This window comes from Diceros bicornis, chromosome 4 (assembly GCF_020826845.1).
Source record: "Diceros bicornis minor isolate mBicDic1 chromosome 4, mDicBic1.mat.cur, whole genome shotgun sequence".
NCBI lineage: Eukaryota > Metazoa > Chordata > Mammalia > Perissodactyla > Rhinocerotidae > Diceros > Diceros bicornis.
The window spans coordinates 15,913,016-15,940,592 of NC_080743.1; the positions used below are offsets into that span (position 1 = coordinate 15,913,016).

The 27,577-nt window shown below is 37.8% G+C and overlaps 1 protein-coding gene across 1 annotated transcript; it reads left to right on the forward strand.

Annotated features, from left to right (window-relative positions):
- The first annotated feature begins 248 nt into the window (after positions 1-248).
- Positions 249-21,755, forward strand: IFI44 (interferon induced protein 44). The gene is made up of 8 exons (XM_058538369.1): positions 249-314; positions 555-1,024; positions 11,530-11,566; positions 12,292-12,487; positions 12,643-12,792; positions 18,005-18,176; positions 18,980-19,080; positions 20,579-21,755. The coding sequence occupies exons 2-8, from the start codon at positions 565-567 to the stop codon at positions 20,756-20,758; spliced, it is 1,296 nt and encodes a 431-aa protein (XP_058394352.1). The 5' UTR covers positions 249-314; positions 555-564; the 3' UTR covers positions 20,759-21,755.
- Positions 21,756-27,577: the final 5,822 nt, after the last annotated feature.

The following is a 27,577-nucleotide window of genomic DNA, read 5'->3' on the forward strand; positions in this document are numbered from 1 at the left end:
CTATGGTTATAAATGTATATAAATATCAAATCACTATGATGCACACCTGAAACTAACATAATATTGTATGTCAACTATACTTCTGTTAAAAAAAATTAAGTTAAATTAATTGGATATATTTATGCTCCCGCTACAGAGAGAAGTTGGCACACTGCCAATTGGGCTGAGCCGTAGTGAGTTTCAGTTTCCTTTTCTTGGAAGCTCTGAAACCTCAAGGCTGCTGAAGAATTCTCTGCTCCCACTTTGTGCCTGCCTAGCTGTCCAGACAGAACAGCTACCCTCAGCTTCAGCCCTTGTGCAGATTCTACAAACAGGTAAATGATTTGCTCCTTTTTACTTTTCCTAGCCACTTGCAAATGATAGTCTTAAAAAAAAATTTTTTTTAAAATAATCATTTAGAATAAAAAACTAGCTAATGATTTTTCTTATCTATTTACCCTCTATTTACTCATTTCATGTGTAATGTAAAGAAGAGGCATAAATACAAGCTTTGAGACAGAATATATTATCTATTTTTCAATATTTAGCGGATAATGTATTTGACTTTCCCCTAGATTTAGAAGTATGACAGTGACAACTCGTTTGACATGGGTGCAAGAGAAGAGTCTGCAGAATCACTTTGGAGGAAAGCAGTTTAGTCTTCTCTATAAAGCTAGTGACCATGAATTCTCTCGTCAAGTTTTGCTCCAGATATGCTCTGACCAAGGACCTACTGTGACAGTGATTTATAGTGGAGATCATGTCATTGGGGCATTTATACAGAAGAGTTACCAGGAAGAAAACGAAGTTTCCGTTAAGCTTTTTGCCTTTCAAGAGACTGAAATTTTGGAATGTGAAATAAGACCATGCACACCATCTATGTTGTTTCCTGTAGGAAAAGCAAAGCCATGGCAAAGGAATTCTGAATTCAACATAGATCTACAGGAAAAATATATGTATATACACTCAAATACAAGTAAAAAACTTGGATTACCTCAATGCGATAGTATTTCCTTCAAGGAATGTGAAGTGTTTCGATGTGAAGGTAGGTTTAACCAGGTAGCCTATGCTATAGAATTCTCTCCTGCATGTTTGGAGGGTTAGAGCTGACTCACCTCTGCCAGGAAAAATGACTTTTACACTTGTTCTTATCTCCAGGTGGCCCAGACTGAAACCTGGCTACAAATTGTTTACTAAGACACAATCATGGTCAAAAGAAGTATATACAGAGTTTTCTGGAGTGTATTTGTGTGGGGGAAGGAGTAGGGGAGGAGAAGGAAAAGTGGAAGGAGAAGGTAGAGAGAGAGCAGAAAACTTGAAGATTGTGAGACTCTCTTGGAAAGAAACCAGAGCTTGACCTTCTCTTGATTGGTACAGGGTCCTTTCTGATGCAGTTTCCCTTTATATCCATTAGACCAAAAGACCAAAATTAATTTACTTATTTTTCTACTAAAGGACATTTAAATTGTTTCCAGTATTTACTGTTATAAACAATGCTCCTGTAGTATCTTTATACATATAACTGTGCACAAAGATACTTCTTTATGGTAACTTCTTGGTAGTGGAATTGCTGTTTAAGGATTACGTACATTTGCATTTTGATAGACACCTTTCAAAAGCTTCAGGTGTGTGACTATCCCCAAGAGTGTTCTAGAAATGCTTATATATCCTTGCCAATCTTTGATATTATCAGTATTTAGAATATTTGCCAATCTGATGGTCAAAAGATGGTTTCTCACTTTCATTTTTACATATCCCTGATAGCTAACAAGTCTACATGTATTGGCCATTTACATTTCTTTTATGAAATACTTGTTTCTATCTATTCATTTAAAAGAAGGGCTTCTGGGAATAATACTCCCTGAGTATTTTCATGTTCCAAACTAATTGTGGTCTTCATACTGAAATGACTGTCAGAGTACACGATTCTTGGATCACATTTTTGGGGGGGGATGTTTTCCACAGCATTGATGTTTCTGTGGAAAACCTAAGGCCAGATTCATTTATTTATTCTAGTTCATAGCAACATTAATTAATATTTTCTCTTTTTGAATTTTATATGAGTGGAACCGTACCAAAATATGTGCTCTTTTGTGTCTAGCCTCTTTCATTCAATCTTATGTTTGAGAGATTGAGGTAACACAAGGGATTGGATTATAAGAACAGACCTCTACAAATCAGATATTTTACCCAATATCAAGTTTTACTAATAATTTCAAGGATAAAGGCAATCAAAAAATATCAAAGAAGACAGAAAGAGTACTAGCATATTCTGTGAGACTCCTAGATCCTTCCTTCCCATATTAGACATATGCTTTCTGGCTAAGAACAACAGATGGTTTTTTTTTTTTTTTTTTAGTGTACAATATGTTAATTTATTTAATTTATTTTTTTTAAATTTTTTTGTTTATTGCAGTAACATTGGTTTACAACATTGTAAAAGTTTCAGGTGTACATCACTACACCTCTACTTCTGCACAGATTACATCATGTTCACCACCAAAACACCAACTACAACCCATCACCACACACATGTACCGAACCATCCCCTTCACCCCCCTCCCTCCCCCCCCACCCCGCAACCACCAATCCAATCTCTGTCCCTATGTGTTTGTTTGTTGTTATTATCTACTACTTAATGAAGGAAATCATACGGTATTTGACCTTCTCCCTCTGACTTATTTCACTTTGCATTATACCCTCAATGTCCATCCATGTTGTCACAAATGGCTGGATTTCATCGTTTCTTATGGCTGAGTAGTATTCCATTGTGTATATATACCACAGCTTCTTTATCCATTCGTCCCTTGATGGGCACTTAGGTTGCTTCCAAGTCTTGGCTATTGTGAATAACGCTGCAACGAACACAGGGGTGCATGTACCTTTACAAATTGGTGTTTTCAAGTTCTTTGGATAAATACCCAACGGTGGAATAGCTGGATCATATGGTAGTTCTAACCTTGATTTTTTGAGGAATCTCCATACTGTTTTCCATAGTGGCTGCACCAGTTTGCACTCCCACCAGCAGTGTATGAGAGTTCCCTTCTCTCCACATCCTCTCCAACACATGTTGTTTCCTGTCTTGTTAATTATAGCCATTCTGATGGGTGTGAGGTGATATCTCATTGTAGTTTTGATTTGCATTTCCCTGATAGTTAGTGATTTTGAACATCTTTTCATGTGTCTGTTGGCCATCTGTATATCTTCTTTGGAGAAATGTCTGTTCAGGTCTTTTGCCCATTTTTTAATTGGGTTGGTAGTTTTTTTGCTGTTGAGATGCATGAGTTCTTTATATATTTTGGAGATTAAGCCCTTATCAGATGTATGGTTTGCAAATATGTTCTCCCAATTGTTAGGTTGTCTTTTCGTTTTGTTGATGGTTTCCTTTGCTGTGCAGAAGCTTTTTAGTTTGATGTAGTCCCATTTATTTATTTTTTCTATTGTTTCTCTTGCCCGGTCAGACATGGTGCTTGAAAAGATGTTGCTAAGACCGATGTCGAAGAGCGTACTGCCTATGTTTTCTTCTAGAAGTTTCACAGTTTCAGGTCTTACATTCAAGTCTTTAATCCATTTGGAGTTAATTTTTGTGTATGGTGTAAGGTAAGGGTCTATTTTCATTTTTTCACATGTGGCTATCCAGTTTTCCCAACACCATTTGTTGAAGAGACTTTCTTTTCCCCATTGTATATTCTTGGATCCTTTGTCAAAGATTAGCTGTCCATAGATGTGTGGGTTTATTTCTGGGCTTTCGATTCTATTCCATTGATCTGTGTGTCTGTTTTTGTGCCAGTACCATGCTGTTTTGGTGACTATAGCTTTGTAGTATATTTTGAAATCAGGGAGTGTGATACCTCCAGCTTTGTTCTTTTTTCTCAGGATTCCTTTAGCTATTCGGGGCCTTTTGTTGTTCCATATAAATCTTAGGATTCTTTGTTCTATTTCTGTGAAAAATGTTGTTGGAACTTTGATAGGGATTGCATTGAATCTATAGACGGCTTTAGGAAGTATGGACATCTTAACTATGTTAATTCTTCCAATCCAAGAGCACGGAATATCTTTCCATTTCTTTGTGTCTTCTTCAATTTCTTTCAGAAATGTTTTATAGTTTTCGGTGTACAGATCTTTCACCTCTTTGGTTAAGTTTATTCCTAGGTATTTTATTCTTTTTGTTGCAATTGTAAATGGGATGGTATTCTTAATTTCTCTTTCTGCTACTTCGTTGTTAGTGTATAAAAATCCAACTGATTTTTGTATGTTGATTTTGTATCCTGCAAATTTACCATATTCGTTTATTACTTCTAAAAGTTTTCTGGTGGTTTCTTTAGGGTTTTCTATATATAAAATCATGTCATCTGCAAATAGTGACAGTTTCACTTCTTCCTTTCCACTTTGGATCCCTTTTATTTCTTTCTCTTGCCTGATTGCTCTGGCTAGGACTTCCAGTACTATGTTAAATAGGAGTGGTGACAGTGGGCATCCTTGTCTGGTTCCTGTTCTTAGAGGGATGGCTTTCAGTTTTTCACCATTGAGGATGATATTAGCTGTGGGTTTCTCATATATGGTCTTTATTATGTTGAGGTACTTTCCTTCTATCCCCATTTTATTCAGAGTTTTTATCATAAATGGATGCTGTATCTTGTCAAATGCTTTCTCTGCATCTATTGAGATGATCATGTGACTTTTATTCTTCATTTTATTAATGTGGTGTATTACGTTGATTGATTTGCGAATGTTAAACCATCCCTGCATCCCTGGAATAAATCCCACTTGATCATGGTGTATAATCTTTTTAACGTATTGTTGTATGCGATTTGCTAGTATTTTGTTGAGGATTTTTGCATCGATGTTCATCAGTGATATTGGCCTGTAATTTTCTTTTTTTTGTGTTGTCCTTGTCTGGTTTTGGTATCAGGGTAATTTCGGCTTTGTAGAATGAGTTAGGGAGCTTCCCCCCCTCCTCAATTTTTTGGAAGACTTTGAGAAGGATAGGTATTAAGTCTTCTTTGAATGTTTGGTAGAATTCACCAGGGAAGCCATCTGGTCCTGGACTTTTATTTTTGGGGAGGTTTGTGATTATTGTTTCGATCTCCTTACTGGTGATTGGTCTATTCAAATTCTCTACTTCTTCTTGATCCAGTTTTGGAAGGTTGTGTGATTCTAAGAATTTATCCATTTCTTCCAGATTGTCGAATTGGTTGGCATATAGCTTTTCATAGTATTCTCTTATAATCTTTTGTATTTCCGAGGTGTCTGTTGTAATTTCTCCTCTTTCATTTCTGATTTTACTTATTTGTGCCTTCTCTCTTTTTTCTTGGTGAGTCTAGCTAAAGGTTTGTCTATTTTGTTGATCTTTTCAAAGAACCAGCTCTTGGTTTTATTAATTTTTTCTATTGCTTTATTGGTCTCTATTTCATTTATTTCTGCTGTGATTTTTATTATTTCCCTTCTTCTACTGATTTTGGGCTTTGTTTGTTCTTCTTTTTCCAGTTCCTTTAGGTGCATTGTTAGATTGTTTATTTGAGATTTTTCTTGTTTGTTGAGATAGGCCTGTATCGCTATAAACTTCCCTCTTAGAACTGCTTTTGCTGTATCCCATAAATTCTGGCATGTCATATTTTCATTTTCATTTGTCTCCAGGTAGTTTTTGATTTCTTCTTTGATTTCTTCGTTAACCCAGTCGTTGTTCAGTAGCATTTTGTTTAATCTCCACGTATTTGTGGCTTTTCTGATTTTCTTCCTATAGTTGATTTCTAGTTTCATAGTTGTGGTCGGAAAAGATGGTTGGTATTATTTCAATCTTCTTAAATTTATGGAGACTTGTTTTGTGGCCTAATATGTGATCAGTCCTGGAGAATGTTCCATGTGCATTTGAAAAGAACGTGTATTCTTCGGTTTTTGGATGGAATGCTCTGTATATATCTACTAGGTCCATCTGTTCTAGTGTGTCGTTTAAGGCCAATGTTTCCTTATTGATCTTCTGTTTGGATGATCTATCCGTTGGTGTAAGTGGAGTGTTAAAGTCCCCTACTATTATTGTGTTACTGTCTATTTCTGTTTTTATGTCTGTTAATAATTGCTTTATATATCTAGGTGCACCTACATTGGGTGCGTAGATATTTACAAGTGTTATATCCTCTTGTTGGATTGTTCCCTTGATCATTATGTAATGCCCTTCTTTGTGTCTTTTTACAGTTTTTCTTTTAAAGTCTATTTTGTCTGATATGAGTACTGCTACCCCAGCTTTCTTTTCATTGCCATTTGCGTGGAGTATCTTTTTCCATCCCTTCACTTTCAGTTTGTGAGTGTCTTTAGGTCTGAAGTGTGTCTCTTGTATGCAGCATATATATGGGTCTTGTTTTTTTATCCAGTCAGCCACCCTATGCCTTTTAATTGGAGCATTTAGTCCATTGACATTTAAAGTAGTTATTGATAAGTATGTACTTACTGCCATTTTTTAACTTTTTTTATTTTTTTCTCAGTGTTTTAGTAGTCCTTCTCTGTTCCTTTTTTCTTCTATACAGAATTGATAGTCACTTTAGTTTGACCTCTGTCTGAAAGCTGTACTCTTTAACTCCCCTCCTCCCTCCTTTTATGTTTTTGATATCATATCTAACCTCTTTTTTGTGCTTTTGTATCCATTACCCTCTTATCATGGAAGTAGATAATTTTTCCTATTTGTGGTCTTCTCTTTTCCCCTTAAATCAGTCCCTTTAACATTTCTTGTAGCACTGGTTTCTTGGTGACAAACTCCTTTAATTTTTGCTTGTCTGGGAAATTTTTGATCTCTCCTTCCATTTTGAATGATAACCTTGCTGGGTAGAGTATTCTTGGCTGTAAGTTTTTTCCTTTTAGCACTTTAAATATATTGTGCCATTCTCTTCTAGCCTGTAAGGTTTCTGCTGAGAAGTCAGTCGATAGCCTTATGGGGTTTCCTTTGTATGTAACTTGACATTCTCTTGCGGCTTTTAGGATTCTCTCTTTATCTTTAATTCTGGACATTTTGATTAGGATGTGTCTTGGTGTGGGCCTCTTTGGGTTTATCTTGTTTGGGGCTCTCTGTGCTTCCTGTACCTGGATGTCTGCTTCCTTCCTTAGATTAGGGAAGTTTTCATCTATTATTTCTTGAAATAGATTCTCTGCCCCCTTGTCTCGCTCTACTCCTTCCGGGACACCTATAACACAGATGTTAGTGCACTTGATGTTGTCCCAGAGGTCCCTTAGACTGTCCTCACTCTTTTTAATTCTTTTCTCTTTTACCTGTTCACCTTGGGTAATTTCTTCTAGTCTTTCATCCAGCTCACAGATCCATTCTTCTGTATCCTCTACTCTGCTTTTGAGTTCCTCTAATGAATTTTTCATTTCCAGTATTGTATTCTTCATTTCTGATTGGTTCTTTTTTATATCTTCCATTTCTTTGTTGACATTCTCACTGAGTTCATCTATTCTTCTCCCCAGATCAGTGGCAATGTCAACACTCTTAATTTGAACTCTCTGTCAGGTAGGTTGCTCATTTCTGTTTCACTTAGTTCCTTTTCTGGGGTTTTGTCCTGTTCCCTTACTTGAAATGTATTCTTTTGCCTCCTCATTTTGCCTCTTTCCCTGTGCTTGTGTCTACGTATTAGGTAGGTCAGCTATGTCTCCTGCTCTTGGATAGGTGACCTTATGTAAGTGATGGCTTAGGAGGCTTCCAGTGTGCTTCCCTCAGTTCTCAATGTTCCAGGGGTGACCCCTATGTGGGCTACGTGTCTCCTTCTGTTGTGGCCTGTTTGCTCTCCCTGTAGGCACCCAGGGAGGCCGAGTTATGCTCCTGGCCAGCTGTTGTAATGCTCAGCTGCTTGTAGTTGTTGTGGGCCCTTCAGTCTCTTTATGAGGTGTGGGGAGCCCCAGCACAGTTGGCTGCAAGTTCTAATACCACATTTGTGTTGCAGTATTTCTTTTAAGTGAGTAGGCCCCCAGCGTGGCAGGTTGTTAGGCTCAGGGCCTTACAATTGCTGTATGCCTCTAGCCTATTAGGTCTCTTGTCAGCTTTCTGAGGATTGCAGCTGGGTGGGGCTGGCCTCAGGCACAGGAGCACCCAATTGTTTCAGGCTTTGGAAGGTGGGGCAAACCCCCTATGTGGGTCTTTGAGAAGCACAAGTCTTCTGCAGCTGACAAACCCTGTCGCCCACAGGTCCACACACACAGTCAACACAGTCCTGCCCCGTGTGTGTGCCCCGACCTCCCCAAGTGGACCCAGTCTCTCCACGGTGGGAGCCCCACACACTCCACCACCGCCCCACACTCTCCACCCGCTCCTTGTGGACACCCTGCCCTGCTAAGGTCGGCTCAGTTGCCAGGCTGCAGAGAATCCAGTCACCAATCTATGCAGGCCCACAAGTTGCCTGAGGGCTTGTTGTTGGGTGGGGTCAGTCTCTAGGGTGGGCTGCCTGCCCTGGCTGAGCTGGATTAAATTGGTGCTCTAGCAGGTGGGGCAGACCTGGGCTAGCAGGCCTCAGGGAGAACTCCAATGGCGTCTGTGTCAGCACGCCCACACCAGGCCACAACAATGGCCGCCGCCAATGTCCCAGTCCCTGGAGAGGTCTCACCTCTCACCGAGATGCACTCAGGGCCTATCAGGTGAGTCTCTTTTCACCACAGCACTGTGCACCTTTCTTTCTGGTGATTTTAGGATGCTTTCTGAAACGGGTGAGTTTGTGCACGGGCCCTTTAAGAGCCAGTTTTAGTTTCTTTGTGAACCGGGTTTTCTGGGGGTGCTCCCCAGTGTTTTAGTAGCAGGCACAGTCAGATATTCTGCCGCTGGTCTCGATTGTGCTGGGTCCACAAAATGCTCACAGCGGGGGCGCTCCCCGGCTCAGGGCCCCGCGCCTCCAGGGAGGCTGCGCACCTGTGAGCTGCTCCCGGCGGCCGTGACGCTGGCGGCTTGTGAAGGCGGCGTTTTTCCTCTCCAGAAGGGAGTCTCTGCCTCTTCCACCTCAGTTAGGATTGTCCGTTGTTGCAGGAGTTCCTCTTATGCAGTTTTCAGTTCTGTTTCAGGGGTAATTTTTCCACGAGTAGTTGTAAATTGGCTGTGTCCATGGGAGGAGGGGAGTTCCGAGTCTGCTTACGCCGCCATCTTGACTTCTTTCCCAGATGGGTTTTTAAATGAAGTTTGTGGGCCACTTTACATATCAAAGAGTGGTTAGGTTATGGAGTATTTATATGCCGGTGCCATGGACTGAATTGTGTCCCCCTCAAATTCATATGTTGAAGTCCTAACGCCCCATGTGACCTTACTTGGAGATGGGCCCTCTAAGGAAGTAATTTAGGTAAATGAGGTCATAAGAGTGAGGCCTTAATTCAATAGGATAAGTGTCCATATAAGAAGGGACACAAGAGAGATCTTTCTTTCTCCCCATGAACACACAAATAGAGGTCATGTGAGCACACAGCAAGATGGCAACCACCTACAAGCCAAGAGAAGAGGCCTCAGAGTGAAACCTCCCTTGCTGGGACCTTGATCTTGGACTTAGTCTCCAGAATTGCGAGAAATACATTCCTGTTGTTTAAGCCCCCCGGTCCATGGTATTTTGTATGGCAGCCTGAGCAGACTAAGCCAATCAGCTTACACGACATTTCCCAGGAAGACATGCCTCATAAATCCATAAAATCTGGATTTATTTACTGTAAGTAATTCTTAGCCAGGAACATCCTATTAAGGACATTCAAGAGAGAAATACTTTCCTGGTAGCAAATATCATTAGTCTATTTAGCAGAAGATAAGAGTATTAGCATATTAATAAGGAAATTAGGCTGGGTCACTTTTCTTTCTTTCTGAAAGGGTTACCTGGTAAAGTGAGTCAATGCATCACAGGTCAGCTGTTTTAAATCTTACCTCCCTAGAGATTCATCCATATTATTACAATTAGCAGTAATTCGTTCCTTTTCATTTTCATATAGTATTCCGTTATAATGATTCCATCACACTTTTTTTTTTTTAATCAAATCACTGTTGGTGGATGGTTGGGTTTTCCAGTTTGAGGCTGTTACAAATAATACTGCCAGAAACATTCTTGTACGTGTCTTTTGCTTCATGGATATACATATTTTTCAAAGAATATAAGTATGAAATTTCTGGGTCATTGGGTATGTGTATGTTCAGCTTCAATGGATCCTGACAAAGTTTTCCAACATAATGGTACCAATTCTACTACCACAAGCAGTGTACGAGAGTTTCCATCAATCTAAATCTTTTCCAACACTTTTTATTACTGGTTTTACAATATGTAGCCATATTGTAAAATCTGTACAATATGTAGCCAATAGGTAGCTGTATGTGAGCTGTGGTATGACATTTTGTGAATTTGGTTTTCTTTGATTTTACTAGTTGGTAATTTATTTATTTTGCATTTTAAACTAATCAACTACTATATTAATTTCTGCTTTATTCAATTTATAAAATTTGTCTTTGTATTTTTAATTCTTTCTTCTTATGTTTCTAAGTTTGTTCCTTCATTCTTTTCTGTTTCTATTTTCTGCTTTCAAAACTTTCCTTCTTTCTTGTTATTAATGAAATATACTTTTATCACAAGGTTGGTATAGAGTGTTTATATTGTTGTTATTTCCTATATATTTACAATTGTGATTTTTAATTTTCTTTGGGATGTTAAAGTTGAGAGTGCTTTGTAAAATCCCCAAAGGTTGCATTTGTCTTTGTTTACACTTGTTCTTTTTTAGTTTTATTATATTGTAGTCATTGAATGCAGTCTTCACTATTTCTACTTTTGGGAATTTAAAGAGATTTTCTTTGTAACCACACATATAGTCATATTTATAAACATTCCACACAGTATACTTCTTTTGTGGTTTAGAGAGTTGCCAGCATCACTACATGCAATCCTTTCAGTTTTAAATCCACCATAAAATAGTGCTTCTTCCTGAGAAACAAAAAAATTCTGGGCCTCTCATTGGTTCAAATGAAGTTCACAGCCCACCCCTGGACCACTCACTGTGCTCTGGTTGGCTAGGTGCAAGTCCTACGTTCTCTTCTGGAGCCAAGAAGAAAATCAACTGGACTGGAAGTTCCAGGAGACCCAATTGTTGGTAGTAGATTTTGGAGAAAATCTGGTGCCTGTAGTTTTTTTGTTTGCGTGTCTCTGCAATTATTGCTTTCAGACCTATTGGGTTGTGGAAGGGAAAATATCTTAGAGTATTCCCAGTCTTTCCTTGGCCTGTCCATGCCTCTAGGCCTTGCTTCTCTGATTCAGAAAGGACCCCATCCCTCATCTCCCATGTTGGAGTGACCCACACACTACTGCTGAGTCACTGGGTGAGAAAAGATCTGCCGACACTATAATCTTGCAGTGCCCATCTTGCCTCCAGCTCTCGACTTTTCAAATGAGATGATGTTAAGGAGATTTGTCATAATTTTCTCCACTTGCTTTTCACTGTACTGCACTGTTCTCCTGGAAATGCTATTTTGGTATTTTTCCCTAGCGAGTTCATTGACATTCATTCAGTTAGCCAGTCATTCAACAACTTGTAATCTTCATTATTCTCTGATTATTTTGGTAGATGTATTGGACAAAAGGACAATGGAAGGGGTCACTGAGTAAGTCAATGTTTTTAATGCTGTATTATTCTGTTCATTATCTTAGACTTATTCTATTACAAGTTCTGTCAATAAAATAGGTAGCACAAATTGTAACAGATAACTTGTGCATCATCAAGAAGAAAGTATGCCCATATTTATAATCATAAAACAATCTGGTAATAGTAAAGTTAAAAAGAACACTGAGTAGAGGGAAGACATTTCTAATGTTTTATGTACTTGAAAGAAAATAATTATTTGGCTGCCTGCCTACATTTTTGCTTAGAATTCTTGCAGTGACAGTTTCAACTACATTAGGAAATTGCTGTGGAAGGGGTGGTTGGCAGGTGGGAGATACCTATCATGAGTTTCAAGAACATGTTAGAAATGGTCCGCTTCCATAAACTTCAAAGGTCACATATTATGCTGTGGTTTTTGAAGTCTATTATTGATAATTTATCTTCGTGTTTAACATAGTTGATATTTATTCCTAGGTTTATATGGTCTGGTTACTTAAATCTGAAAGATTTTATGTCTGATTGGCTTTAGGTAAAAGTGTTCTTTTTCTTTTCCTTCTTTTACAATAGGATTTTAGGTCGGATAGTTTCACATCTTTTATACAAGAAGGCAAATTACTAATCAAAAATAAATAATAATATATATGAAAAAATAAATTATAGGAAAATTTATGATAAAGTCTTGTGACCTAATCTCAGTCAACTGTTAAAATTGTCTTGTCTTAACAGGCTCAGGGAGAGCTTATTGTCTTGCATCAGAACTTACAAACCATATGGAGACCTGGTTCACCAAATACGAATTCTTCTGTTGGGTCCAATTGGAGCTGGAAAGTCTAGCTTTTCCAACTCAGTCAAGTCTGTTTTCCAAGGCCGTGTAATGCACCAGGCTTTGGTGGGCTCTGATACAACTGGGATATCTGAGAAGGTGAGTCCGTTCTAGGTAACTCAGCCTTTGCTTCTTTGTTCAAGTTAATTAGCTTTGAAAGTTCTTTTGCTGATCAACTTCATTATATGTAGACTTCATCTCAATTTAAAGTTTTAAAAAAATGAAATCTTGAAGTTACTTTTTCTCCTCTGTAGTACAGGACATATTCCGTTAAGGATAAGGAGGATGGCAACTCCTTGCCATTTATTCTGTGTGACTCCATGGGGCTGGGTGAGGAAGAAGAAGGGCTTTGCATGGATGACATACCCTACATCTTAAAAGGCCACATTTCTGACAAATACCAGGTATGATGTGGTTAATCACTGAAAAATTATAGTTGATATTTAAAATGTTTATTTTTGCCCACTGTCGAGAACATCAGACTCTAGTCTAGTTTAGTTATTCAGCATTTATTTTCTTAAACTATACCTGTTCAAAATCCTTTGTTCCTTGTCGATATTTTATTTTACAAAGAGTTAAAACATCTGAAGGACTCTTCCATCATAGCTGTCATAACAATTCTGAATGTTATTATACATTCAATTGACTTTGGCTATATGAAACAGATATCAAACTATATCAACTTACTCATATAGATAATTTTTCTTATGTAACAGGAAGTCTGAAAGTAGGTAGCTTTGGGCCAATATGGCAGCTCTCTGAGGTTATTAATTTCAAGGGTCCTTCTGACTTTCTTTTCTGAGGTCCTCAGCATGGGAGGATACGGATTAAATGTTTGTGTCCCTCCAAAATTCATACATTGAAGCCCTAATCCCCAATGTGATGGTATTTGAAACTGGGGCCTTTGGGAGATGATTAGGTCATGAGGGTGAAGCCCTCATGAATGGGATTAGTGCCCTTGTCAGAAGAAACACAAGAGAAATGATTGCTTTCTCAGCCATATGAGGACATAGCAAGAAGGCGGCTGTCTACATATCAGGAAGAAGTCTCTCACCAGACACCAAATCTGTCAGCACTTTGATCTTGGACTTCCTGGCTTCCAAAACTCTGAGTGGTAAATGTTTATTGTGTAAGCCAGCCAATATGGTAATTCACTATAGCAGTCCAAGCTGACTAAGACATCTGGCTTCCATCTCTATGCTCTCAAGATCTTCATGCTGAGCACTGTCAGCGTTCCAGGCAAGAGGAAGGAGGAGATCAAAGAGAAGAGTCATTCTAGTCTATCATTTTTTTTAAATTTCTAGTCCTTTTTGTAAACATTTAGATCTTGAATTAATCATTAATTTATCTTATTTTAAATGAATAGTCAAATGGGCCAACATCTTTCATTGAATGTCTTTTGCAAGTTTTCCTTACCAAATATAGGGAATGGTTTTTGTACCCTCTAGTTTGTTCTATTGATGTATTTATCAATACTTTCATGATGTTGCTTTCATAACCATATTATTCAATTGTTTTAATTCCCATAGAACTCAGTTATGTCTTGATAACTCACTGGACAAGTCATATTCATTATTCATTACTCACATTTGTTTTTCTTGACCATTTTCAGACATATACTTTTCCAAGTGAGTGTGTTTGTGTTTTATTTGTTTGTTTGTGTTTGATTTGTTGATGCTTTGATTGAAATTACATTAAAATTTTATATTGAAAGTTGATTTACATCTTTACATATCTAGTGTTCCTATCCAGAGACACAGCATTTTTTGTTTTTCTGTTCATGCAAGGTTCTTTCATTCCTCAGTGTAGAGTCATTTGTAGAATTAGTTAGGTTTATTTTTAAATATCCTTTTTTTTTAAAAAAAAACTTTATTATACATAATTTTAAACCTGTGCAAAAGTAGACAAAACAATTTAATGAATTTTCATTTACTCAGCTTCAACAATTTTTGACTCATGCCAATTTTTTTTTTTTTTGAGGAAGATTGGTCCTGAGCTAACATCTGTTGCCCATCTTCTTCCTTTTTTTCTCCCCAAAGCCCTGGTAGATAGTTGTATGTCATAGCTGCACATCTTTCTAGTTGCTCTATGTGGGACGCCGCCTCAGCATGGCTTGATGAGCGGTGAGTAGGTCTGCGCCCAGGATCCGAACTGGCAAATCCTGGGCTGTGGAGGCGGATGATGTGAACTTAACTGCTATGCCACTGGGCCAGCCCCCGTAGCCAATTTTGTTTCATCTCTATCTACCCACTGTCTCCTCTCCTGTATTATTTTGGAGCAAATTTAAGAAGTCATAACATTTCATCCATAAATGAATATACATTTATATACATAGGGATATACATATCTTTTAATAAACATAGCCATAATACTGTTATCACATCTAAAATTAATAATTGTTGCTTAATTTAACAAATATCACTCAATGTTCAGCTTTTTAATTGTCTTATAAGTAAGTATCATGCATCTTTTTTTTTTTTTTTTTTTTGTGAGGAGATCAGCCCTGAGCTAACATCCGCCAATTCTCCTCTTTTTTTGCTGAGGAAGACGGCCCTGGGCTAACATCTGTGCCTATCTTCCTCCACTTTATATGGGACGCCGCCACAGCATGGCTTACCAAGCAGTGCGTCGGTGCGCGCCCGGGATCCGAACCAGTGAACCCCGGGCCGCCGCAGCGGAGCGCGCGCACTTAACCGCTTGTGCCACCGGGCCGGCCCTATCATGCATCTTTTTTAACAGCTTGTTTGAAAAATAATTCAAATAAATTTATTCAGCCTCTTTTTTTTTTTTGCTGAGGAGGATTCGCCCTGAGTTAACATCTGTTGCCAATCCTCCTCTTTTTTCGCTTGAGGAAGATTTGCCCTGAGCTAACATCTGTGCCAACCTTTCTCTATTTTGTATGTGGGTCACCACCACAGCATCGCTGATGAATACTGTGGGTTTGTGCCCAGGATCCGAACCTGCGAATCCAGGCTGCCAAAGCAGAGCGTGCTGAACCTAACCACTAGGCCACAGGGCCGGCCCTATTCAGCCTCTTTTGGCCTGTACATTCTGCCTCTATCTCTTATGGTATTTTCCCTTGCAGTTTGTCTTTTAAGAAATCTGGTTGTTTGTTCTGTAGACTTCCCCATAGTCTGAACTTTGTTGTTTCCATCCGTCGATGTAGTTTTCCATGGTCTTGTTTTCCATGTATCCTGAAAATTGGTCATTGACTCTAGAGGCACATTCAGATTCAGCTTCTACCTCATAGATGGCGTTGTGTTCTTCCAGGAGAAGGTACACAGTGTTCAGTTTTCTTGCTTTTCTAATTTTGGTATTCATTAATGTTCAGTGCCTGGATCCATTTATTTATTAGGGTATGAAAATAGTGATATTTTATGTCTATCATTCCTTCATTTCACATATGAAAGAAAAACTTCTCCTCATGTACTATTTGATGACCTAGGGGTACAGTTAATATGTGAAAGACAGGATGTTTGCTTGTTTTTTTCTGTTATACAAGCTTTTGAAATAATAAGTTGGTTTCTTTGTATCTGCCAATAGTGACCAGGGATTGTTTTATTATCATTATGAACTCATGAATTGAACATATTTGATGTGTCTCAATCCATTGTAGTTTTTCTCCATACTGTTGTCAAATGTAACATCTTTGACCAGTGGGAGCCTCTACAATTTGGATCCTGAATCTTTTTGACGTGAACCTAAAAACCTGTTATGTTCCTTGATTTATGGTATGACTAGATATCCAAGCCACATCTTGTATATTTGCAGCCCCAGATTTTGTTTTTTTTCTTTTTTTTGTGAGGAAGACCGGCCCTGAGCTAACATCTGCCAATCCTCCTCTTCTTTGCTGAGGAAGACTGGCCCTGGGCTAACATCCGTGCCCATCTTGCTCCACTTTATATGGGACTCTGCCACAGCATGGCCCGACAAGTGGTGTGTCGGTGCGGCCCAGGAAGCAAACCGCCGAACCCCGGGCCGCGGCAGCAGAGCGCGCACATTTAACCCCTTGTGCCACCAGGCTGGCCCTGCCCCAGATTTTAAATAAGTTATTTCTCAAAGAAGTCTTGGTTTGGGTCAATAGCACTGTTCGTTGCTACTTGGTTGGTCATTTGTTTTTGCCCTTTTCAGTGGACAGAACTAAGAAATATATGTTTTTATGATAAAATACATTATATATTCATACAGAAACTTCTCATTCAAATTCAAGACTAGACAGTTATTACTTAATATCTTCTATCTTGCATCTATATCTGCTTTCTCCCAAACAGAGAATCTCTGTTTTCAAGGACACCAGAGATGAAAGAATATCATGTCACAACTCATTTGCTTTATTTCACATAATAGTCACTGTAATCTCAGGATAAAAACTCTAATGCTACCATGAACTATCTAATCATAATCATATTTAATATCAATAATCACAACCAAAATTGTAACCAATTAAAATATTTTAGGGGCCGGCCCGGTGGCGCTGCGGTTAAGTATGTGTGCACTGTGGTTCAGTGCGTGCGCTCTGCTGCTGCGGCCTGGGGTTCAGAGGCTCGTATCCCGGGTGAGGACAGACACACCACTTGTCAAGCCATGCTGTGGTGGCATCCCATATAAAGTAGAGGAAGATGGGCACGGATGTTAGCCCAGGGCCAATCTTCCTCAGCAAAAAGAGGAGGATTGGCAGCAGATGTTAGCTCAGGGCTGATCTTCCTCACACACACACACACAAATTTAGCAGATTTTTATACTGTCTTTAGGATGTATCACGTGGTAAGAGTATACAAATTACTGTGTTTTAAAGTCAATCAGAAATGATTTTTCTCTGTGTAGTTATGACCCCAACTGGACGCAAAAGTTCACTTTAATTTAATTTAGGGATTGCTTTTTCAATTTAATTTTGTTTTTTATTTATGTTTATAATCTATATGGTTCTAAAGTCAAATCTACAAAAAAAGATATATTCAAAGAATTCATCTTCTTTCTCTGCCCCTTCAGATACATTTCTCTCCTCTTTCTATCAGTAACCATATAAAAACTTATGATTTACTTCCTTTTTTTTAATATTTAAGAAAATAGTTACAGATTGTGGCTCCTCCTTTCTTAGAGTAGCGATAGAATACTATATATTATTGATATATCAGAATTTTGCCGCTACAAATAGTCCTGAAGTTAACAGTTTTGTGCATACATTATTTCATGTTTTGCCGGTTTAACTGTGGGATGGATTCCCAGTAGAGGGATTACTAGTTCAAGAGTAACTGCATCTCATTTTGCACCACTTTTCGCGCTTACAGTCTGCCTGATGATACCAGATTTCTTTCTGAATGCTTCTTCTATCTAGAATACTTTCTGCCTTATCCTTATTCCCTTTATCATGCTAACTCTCTCTATATTTTAGCTCTCAGATTACATGTTCCTTTCTTGCAGAAGCTTTACCTGACTAGGTGAAAGGACTGCTAGCTTCTGCCTAATGACTTTCTTCTCTACCAGATTGCTAGCCTCACAATATTAGAGACCTGTCGGTTTTGTTCCCTGTGTCATTCACTTGCACAGTGCCTGGTACGTAGTATGTGCTGATAAATATTCATTGAATTAATATGTTGCTTTATGTTTACCTTACAGTTTAATCCCATGAAACCAATCACATCAGGTCATTGTAACTATATTGACTCCCCATTGCTGAAGGACAGAATTCATTGTGTGGCATTTGTGTTCAACGCCAACTCTATTGAACACCTCTCTCATGAGATGGTGTCAACGATCAGAAGAGTTCGAAGGAAGTTGATAAAGTATGGTGAGTCTCATTCCACTTTACTACCAAGGGCAATTGATTAGACTGTATTGTAGAATGGTTTTTGGATAGGATGAAGAACTTAAGAAATTGCATATGTGAATCTTCCCTGGTTCATCAGCGTGATTTAATCAAATCAAGTACTCACTAGCTATGTGACTATGTGCAAGTGACTAAAGGTTTGGAGAAGGTAAACAAGATTAGGAAATTAGGGTGCCCCACACTGGCTTTTCTTGGCTTTATTATCTGTTCTGTTTGGGAAAGAGCTAGTTTCTCACAACTTTGATTAAGTTAGAGGCAGGGAATGATGTATGACTTCAATGACTTGCTCATTGAAATTTAAAACCTTGCAAGGGTGGTGTGCAGGGAGGTGCTTGCCAACATTGTGACATAGGAGCAGTTTATTTGTGATGCTTTGACACATCCTATCTCCTTCTTGGGGCCTCTTCTCCTCCATCTTGTTTTTTAGAATGCTTTGATCTTTTCTCTAGTCTACATAAAAACACTACTATTTGTATAGGTTGTCAAATCAATCAGCAGTATTGTAGCATAAATTTTAGTTACCTTTTCCAAGAGGTAGTTTCACTTGAAGCCTCGTTTATTACTATGGAAGGCAATGAAGGGAACTTCCTATGTGGGAAGAATTCCAAGTATTAATGAGTAGTTCAGGGTAATTTTTTGTCGGGGGTGGTGGGCCTTCCCACATCTCTTAAATTGTTTCATTATTGCATAACTGATAGCTAATTAACTAAAAAATAGTGATGCTGTCTATAATGATAAAAACAATATATATCTGTTTGGCATAGGTATGGTACATTTGGTTTTGCTCACTCATGTGGATAGCATGGATCTGATTACAAAAGATGACTTTATAGACATATACAGATGTCTGCCTGTGAAGTCCAAGGTAATGAATGTTGCCCTTCGTAAACATTTTCTGGGACATCACTATAATCACATGATATTACTGTGTATAAAAATAAAAATAGACATTTTTTTAAGAAGAATTGAATTTAAGAAGAATTGAAACAATTGCTTGGATAATTCAGACTCATTTCCCAAGTTTTAAAAATTAAATATATATTTATCTTTACACTGACACAGATAACTCCATTCATTACAATTTAATTCAATTAAGTTCAAGTAAAAAAATATTGATTAGTTTTAATGATCGAGCCAGTGTAATAATCTCTAATCAGATACACAGATAATTAAAACAATGCCCCTGCACTAAAAAGCTTACAATTTTATAGGTGGAGGTGAAGGGATGTGGGAGTGCAATAAAGAAAAAGCTGACAAAATAATTTGATGTGATTGAATATGATAAATATCATGACATGACTGAAAATAAAATGCTTTGAAAGTTTAGAGAGGAAAATATTGTGTTAAAGGCAATGGGGGAAAATTTTCTCACTGGGAAATAGCACTCAAGGAGGCAGAGTATTTCAAAACATGAAGAAACAAAAAGGGGGAATAATTCAGGCTGTGGGGACAGCATCAGTCAATACCTCAACGCAGGAGAGGGCAGTGTGAATGGGAAGCATGGAGTCGTTCAGTTTAGCGGAGGGCTGAGTCTTTGCAGGGGGAGATAAAGCGAGAAAGTTACCTTGGCATGAGGTAATTTTACTTAATTAGGTGCACTATGGGAAGTCATAGCAATTTTTGGAAAGAGTAGTGATGCGACCAAAGTTAAACTTCACAAAAATTAATCTGCCACACGCGTACAGAATAGATTGGAGTCGAAAGGAACCTGGAGGTGGGAACATCACCTGGAAGGATAAAATAATAGCTCATATTTGTTGAACACTAAATATGAGCTAGATTTTCTTCTTCAATACTTAGAACAACCTTATGGGGTGGGTACAGTCATAGCCACATTTTATAGATGAGAAAACGAAAACACACGGAGTAAAGCACTTGCCAATGTTTATTGACAGTGCTAAGAGGGGACAGAGCCCTGTTTTGAACCCAGGAAGTCTGGCTCCACAGATAAACTAGTCTAAGCAAGAATTAAATATCAACATTAAACCAGTCTAGTAAAATCGACTTATCCTGAGAATAACTTTTAAAAGGAAGCTGAAGAAAATTATGGACTTTAGTGTAATTGTATTAAAAATGCTTCAATTTCAAAGTAGTTTATATAGAACTATTAGTTACCTTTCATTTCTAGTTTATGTTGAATCTATTGTGTATATTTTAAGTGAAAATTAGCAGTGATATTAGAGCTTGACTCGTCAGGTTCTTTAAGAAGTACCTAATGGGGCCAGATCTCTGTCTCCATTTTTCTCAACAGGAAAATTATAGCCAAGCTCCTACTTTTTGTTATTGCTTTAATAATCTATATTGACATAAAATAACATTTTTTACTGTTTTGAGATTTCTGGGTTTTAATTTCTGTATTGCAGGTAGAGGCAGTTCACAAAGAACTTGGATTTGCTCTTTCTGACATTTTGGTGGTTAGTAATTACACCTGTGAGTGGGAGCTGGACCCTCTAAAGGACGTTCTGATCCTCTCTGCACTGAGACATATGCTGTGGGCTGCAGATGACTTCTTAGAGGATTTGCCTCTTGAGGAAACAAGGTAGATGCCTTTGGTGGTGTAGAAACTTGAAGATGTCAGCTACATGGCTACTTCCTGCTTGAATCTTTTGGGTACCGGGCAGTTCTCAGTCTCTGCGGGTTGCTGCCATGTGAGTAATCCTGCCCTTTAAGCCACTGGCTGGATGTATTTTTTTTCCTTACATTTCCTGATTCTTTACCCCTAGGGTAGATTCTAGAGGATCTGCACTACTTCTCTTCCCTCTTATCTTGTATTAAAATGAAACTTTTGAAATGATCCACTTCTGCCATTCCTTCTGTCTGAACATCCCAAGCTGTATCCTTGCCCTCTTCTCTCAAAATGTACTTCTTTGCTTGGGACCCAGACCCAGAACTGGATTGGATCAACATTGCTCCTGATCAGATGTGACCTTTGATTATTTGCCCCTCCTTGGGACCTCATACTTCTGCCTTTTTTGATTTGACTGTTTTGACACCTCTCCCTCCTCAGACTCCCTCTTAATGCAGTGTGGGAAGCTCTCATACTACTAATTTTGCTTTCTTGGCTCTGCCATCTTGGTTTCTCCATTTCTTCTCTTCCTCATGGTACATGCACTCCCAAAGTCAGGGTTGGCCTAGACCTCCATAGCCCAATGTTCCTCTTCCCTCTGGCTGCTTTCCCTAAATAATCCATTAAGAATATTTTGTTAACCTTTTCTCAGGGGTAATTCATTTCTTAGAAAAAGAATTATCAAATGTGCAAAAGAACATAATAAATATATGAACCCTTTGTATATTTATAATTTTTATCTCATCATAGAAGAGTGAAGTTGAGAAATGAGAGAACATAGGAAAAAAATTAGCTAAAACTGGAGGGGATATTTTCTTTTCGTCTGAGATGAAGATGCACATACAAAATTGTAATACCTGTAAATAACTAGGAATAGCAGGATTTAAAGTCATCAATTGTAAAAAACAATCATAATTTCTTTTGGATTTATGTTTTGTATCTGAAAAATTAAAGTTTCTTCTTCTAAAACCTGAGTCTAACTTGAGTGTGTGTTTGTGAATTTGGAAAAAATTTTATTTTAATATGACTTGTCAGCAACTTCTCATCTTTATCTCCTTCATCTTAGTTTTGCCTTTTTATTTTATTTCCGAAGTACTTGATTTTATTCTCTTTGGGTCCCCAGCTTTAACCTAAAACCATTTTTTCTTTAATATTCTAACCCGTCTTCCAGGCTGTGGCAATTAATGAGTTCCATAGGGACTATAGTTTGATTACTCTGTCAATTACGACTATTTTAGTTATAAGTGACAAAACTCAACCTTAACTACATGAATAAAAAAGAGGACTATAGTATTGGATCAAGTAATCAACCCATAGAAAAGGCTGGGATTGAACTGAATTGGCTTCAGAGATGGTTGAATCTAGGGATCCAAAGCTATTCTCTCTCCCTCTTACACACACACACACACACACACACACACACACACAAACACACAGACACTCCTCTGGTTCCTTCTTTCTGCATATTGCTGTCATTGTCTCAGGCTAGCATTCTTGATAAATCTTAGACTATCTAAATGCAAGATTCAGGCTCACATTTATTCAGTCTTATTGAAAAGAAAGAGGAAAAGAAATAAGACTTTTCTTTCCCAGTTTCATTGTGAAATAATCCAAAAAAAGACTACAATTGATCTAGCTTGAATCATATGCCCACCCCCAAGAACACTCTATCCAGAAAAGCAAGGAAATATTTCAGCCCATCTTAGGTCATACTTGCCCAGAGAGAGTGATTTATTATTATTAGAAGAGAGTTAATCATGGACATGGCCACTGTTGGGTTAACTGAGATGGTGAGGCACCACAACATCTTATAGATTCAGGATGTTTTGTATCTAGTTCCTCATTTAGGTTATAGGTTTGATACAAAAAATATTATGAAGTCTAAAATTAAGTTAATCAATCAAAAAAAAAGCTTTTTATTAAACTATGGTATACACATAAAAACTGCGTGGTTCATAAGTATATGGCTCAATACATTTTCACACCTTAACAAACCCATGAGACTAGAGCTCAGATAAGAAACAGAATTTCACCTGCATCCTAGCAGTCCCTTTTATGTGCCAGTCTAGTTATTACCTAGGAAATCCACTATTTTGACTTCTAATTGCATAGATTAGTCTTGACTGTTTTTATCCCCTATATAAATAGTATTATGTACTATTACTCTTTTAGGTCTGACTTTCATGTGATAATATATTTGTTTGATTCATATCATTGCACGTAGATGAAGACCATTTATTCTCCTCTATGTTACCATTGATGGGCATTTGGGTAGTTTCTAGTTTGGGGCTATTACAAATAGTGCTACTATAAACACTCCATTACATGCTTTTTGGAGAACATATGGAAACATTTCTTTTGGGTATGTATATCTAGGACCGAATTGCTGTGTAGTAGAACATGTACATTTCTAGCTTTAATAGTATTGCCAATCCCCCTTAAAGGGACTTTGAGAAGTATTTGGTTCCATTTAAAAATTTAATGAATTAGAAGGTCCAAGGTGGTGGCATAGAAGACCCTGAACTCACTCCTCTCATGGACACACTGAATATACACCTACAGTAGAGCAATTCTTCGTGAAGAAGATAGGAGGGCTGCATAAATAGCTTCTGCACAACAGGTGATAGAGGGACCACAGAGAGACTGATAGAGATGGAGACATGGTATCAATGGGAACCCCACTCCAATATGATGACCTGCAGTAGGGAGGAATATCACTAAGTGGCCCACATGCAGTCTTGCCCACCCAGGGGCACACCAAAAAAAAAAAAAAAAAGACACCTAGGCTATTCATGAAGGAAATCCATTTACTGACATTAGAGCGTTTGCCAAATGAGCAAGGAACTGCTGGAACTCTCTCCAGGGTTGGAGGCACTAGCAAACACAAATTTTTGTGTTCCCCATCCGCCTTGATAGTGTGGGTGGGAGCATGGTCCAGGTGCTCTAGCTGGCCTGCCAAGGCCACTGCAGTGCACCCTGGGCCTCCAGCCCACACCAACTCTAGCCATCCCCTCAAGGTGGCCCTGGTGCAGTGTGCCCTGGGATCTCCAAGCCTGCACCAGCTCCAGCTCCAGCCACCCCATTGGGGTGGCTGTGGCAGGGTGCACTACAGGACCACCCATATGTGCCCATGTCAACACAAGCTGGCCTGCCAAAGCCACCCAGCACATGCAGTCTACACATGGGATGCTCCTAAAGAAAGCCACTCCTTCAAAACTGGGAGAGGTACTTGTTTCATCTAAGTCATCAAAACAAACACAGAAAGACAAACAAAATGAAGAGACAGAGGAATATGTTCCAAATGAAAGAACAAGATAAAACTCCAGAAAAAACCCTAATGAAACAGAGATAAGTAATTTACCTCATAAAGAGTTGGAAGTAATGGTCATAAAGATACTCACCTAACTCAGGAGAAAAATAGATGAACACAGTGAGAACTTCAACAAAGAGTTAGAAAATATAAGAACGAATTGATCAGAGCTGAAGAATACAATAACTGAAATGAAAATGCACTAGAGGGAATCAACAGCAGGTTAGATGACACAGAAGATCGAATCAGTGATCTGGAAGACAGAATAATGGAAATCACCCAATCAGAACATCAAAAAGAAAAAAAAATTTAAAAATGAGGCTAGTTTAAGAGACCTCTGGGACAACATCAAGCATATGACCATTCACATTATAAAGGTCCCAGAGGGACCCAGAGAGAGAGAAAGGGGCAGAAAACTTATTTGAAGAAATAATGACTGAAAACTTCCCTAACCTGGGGAAGGAAACAGACATCAGGAAGCACAGAAAGTCCCAAACAAGATGAGCCCAAAGATATCCACATCAAGACACATTATAACTAGAATGGCAAAAGTTAAAGAGAAAATCTTAAGGGCAGCAAGAAAAAAGCAACTAGTCACATACAAGGGAAACTCCATAAGACTATCAGCAGATTTTTCAGCAGAAATTCTGCAGATCAGAAGGGAGAGGCAGCATATATTTAAAATGCTGAAAGGAAAAAGCTTACAACCAAGAATACTCTACCTGGCAAGATTATCATTCAGAATTGAAGGAGAGATAAAGAGTTTCCCAGAGAAGCAAAAACTAAAGGAGTCCATCAGCACTAAACTGGCCGTACAAGAAATGTTAAAGGGTTATCTTTAAGCAGAAAAGAAAAGGCCATAATTAGAAATAAGAAAATATATGAAAGAAAAATCTCACTGGCAAAGGCAAATATATGGTAAAGACAGTGGATTAGCCACCTAAAAAGCTAGCATGAAGGTTAAAAGACAAAAGTAGAAAAATCAACTATAACTACCATAAGCAGTCAAGGGATACACAAAATAAAAAGATGTAAAATATGATTTCAAAAATGTGTGTGGGGGGAGTAAAAATGTAGTGCTTTTAGAATGCATTTGAACTTAAGTGACTATCAACTTAAAAAGACTGCTATACATAGATCAATATATATGAACCTCATGGTAACCACAAACCAAACTCTACAGTAGATACACAGAAATAAATAGAAAGGATAAATTCCTAGAAACACACAACCATCCAAGACTGAATCATGAAGAAATAGAAAATCTGAATAGACTGATTACGAGTAATGAAATTGAATCAGTAATTAAAACCACCCCCCAAAACAAAGGTACAGGACAAGATGGCTTCACAAGTGAATTCTACCAAACACTTAAAGAAGATTTAATACCTCTCCTCAAATTATTCCAAAAAATTGAAGAATAAGGAATGCTTCCAAACTCATTCTACGAGGCCAGCATTACCCTGATACCAAAGTCAGAGGTATCACAAGAAGGAAAATTACAGGTCAATATCCATGATGAACGCAGATGCAAAAATTCTCAAAAAAAAAAATTAGCCAATGAAATTCAATAATATATTTAAAGAACCATACACCACAATCAAATAGGATTTATTCCAGGGATGCAAGGATGGTTCAACATCTGCAAATCAAGCAATGTCATACACTACATTAACAAAATGAAGTATAAAAATCATATGATCATCTCAATAGATGCAGAAAAAGCATTTGACAAAATTCAACATTCATTTACGATGAAAACTCTCAATAAAGTGGGTATAGAAGGAATGTACCTTAACATAATACAGTCCCTATATAACAAACTCACAGCTAACACCATACTCAACAGTGAAAAGCTGAAAGCTTTTCCTCTAAGATCAGGAACAAAACAGGAAAGCTGACTTTCATCACTTTTATTCAACATAGTATTGGAAGTCCTAGCCACAGCAATTAGGCAAGAAAAAGAAATAAAATAGCATCCAAATTGGAAAGGAAGAAGTAAAACTGTCACTATTTGCAGATGACATGATATTGTATATGGAAAACCCTAAAGATTCCATCAAAAAGGTATTAGAGTTAATAACTGAATTCAGTAAGGTTGCAAGATACAATATTAATATAAAGGAATTGGTTACATTTCTATAGATTATTAATGAGCAATCAGAAAAAGAAATTAAGAAAATAATCCCATTTATAATTGCATCAAAAGAATAAAATATCTAAAAATAAATTTAACCAAGGAGATGAAAGATCTGTGCTTTGAAAACTGTAAGACATTGATGAATGAAATTGAAGACAGCACAAATAAATGGAAAGATATATCATGCTCATGACTTGGAAGAATTAATTGTTAAAATGTTCATACTACCCAAAGCAATCTACAGATTCAAACCAATCCCCATCAAAATACCAATGGCATTTTTCACAGAACTAGAATAAAGAATCCTAAAATTTGTATGGGACCACAAAAGACCCCAGATAGCCAAAGCAATCTTGAGAATGAAGAACAAATCTGGAGGTATCACACACTCTGATTTCAAACTATACTACAAAGCTATAGTAACCAAAACAGTACAGTACTGGCATGAGAACAGATGCATAGATCAATGGAATGGAATAGAAAGCCCAGATATAAACCCATGCATATACAGTCAATTAATCTATGACAAAAGAGGTGAGAATATACAGTGGGGAAAAGACAATCTCTTTGATAAGTGGTGTTAGGAAAACTGGACAGCTACATGCAAAAGAAAAACTGGACCACTGTCTTACACTATATACAAAAATAAATACAAAATGGATTAAAGACTTGAATGTAAGACCTGAAATCATAAAACTCCTAGAAGAAAGCATAGGCAGTCAGCTCTTTGACATCAGTCTTAGCAGTGTTTTTCTGGACCAGTCTCCTCAGGCAAGGGCAACAAAAGCAAATATAAACAAATGGGATTATATCAAACTAAAAAGCTTTTGCATAACAAGGAAACCATCAACAAAACAAAAAGGCAACCTGCTGAATGGGAGAAGATATTTGCAAATCATACATTCTATAAGGGGTTAATATCCAAAATATATAAAGAACTGACAGAACTTAATATAAAAAAAACACAACCCAATTAAAAAAATGGGCAGAGGACTTGAATAGACATTTTTCCAAAGAAGGCATACAGATGGCCAACAGACATATAAAAGAATGGTCAACATCACTAATCATCAGGGAAATGGAAATCAAAACTGTAATGAGATATCACTCCACATCTGTCAGAATGGCTATTATCAAAAAGAGAAAAAATAACAAATGTTGGCAAAGATGTAGATAAAAGGGAATCCTCATACATTTTTGTTGGGAATGTAAATTGGTGTAGCCACTATGGAGAACAGTATGGTCGTTCCTCAAAAAATTAGTAATACAACTACCATAGAATCCTGCAATTCCACTTCAGGGTATTTATCCAAAGAAAATGAAAACATTAATTCAAAGACGTATAT

Excerpts from the sequence above, each read along its gene's own strand:
- IFI44 (XM_058538369.1), top strand. The coding sequence starts at position 565 with ATGACAGTGACAACTCGTTTGACATGGGTGCAAGAGAAGAGTCTGCAG. Across the intron at positions 12,488-12,642 it reads CAACTGGGATATCTGAGAAG|TACAGGACATATTCCGTTAA; the intron begins GTGAGTCCGTTC and ends TCTCCTCTGTAG. Across the intron at positions 19,081-20,578 it reads GTCTGCCTGTGAAGTCCAAG|GTAGAGGCAGTTCACAAAGA; the intron begins GTAATGAATGTT and ends TCTGTATTGCAG.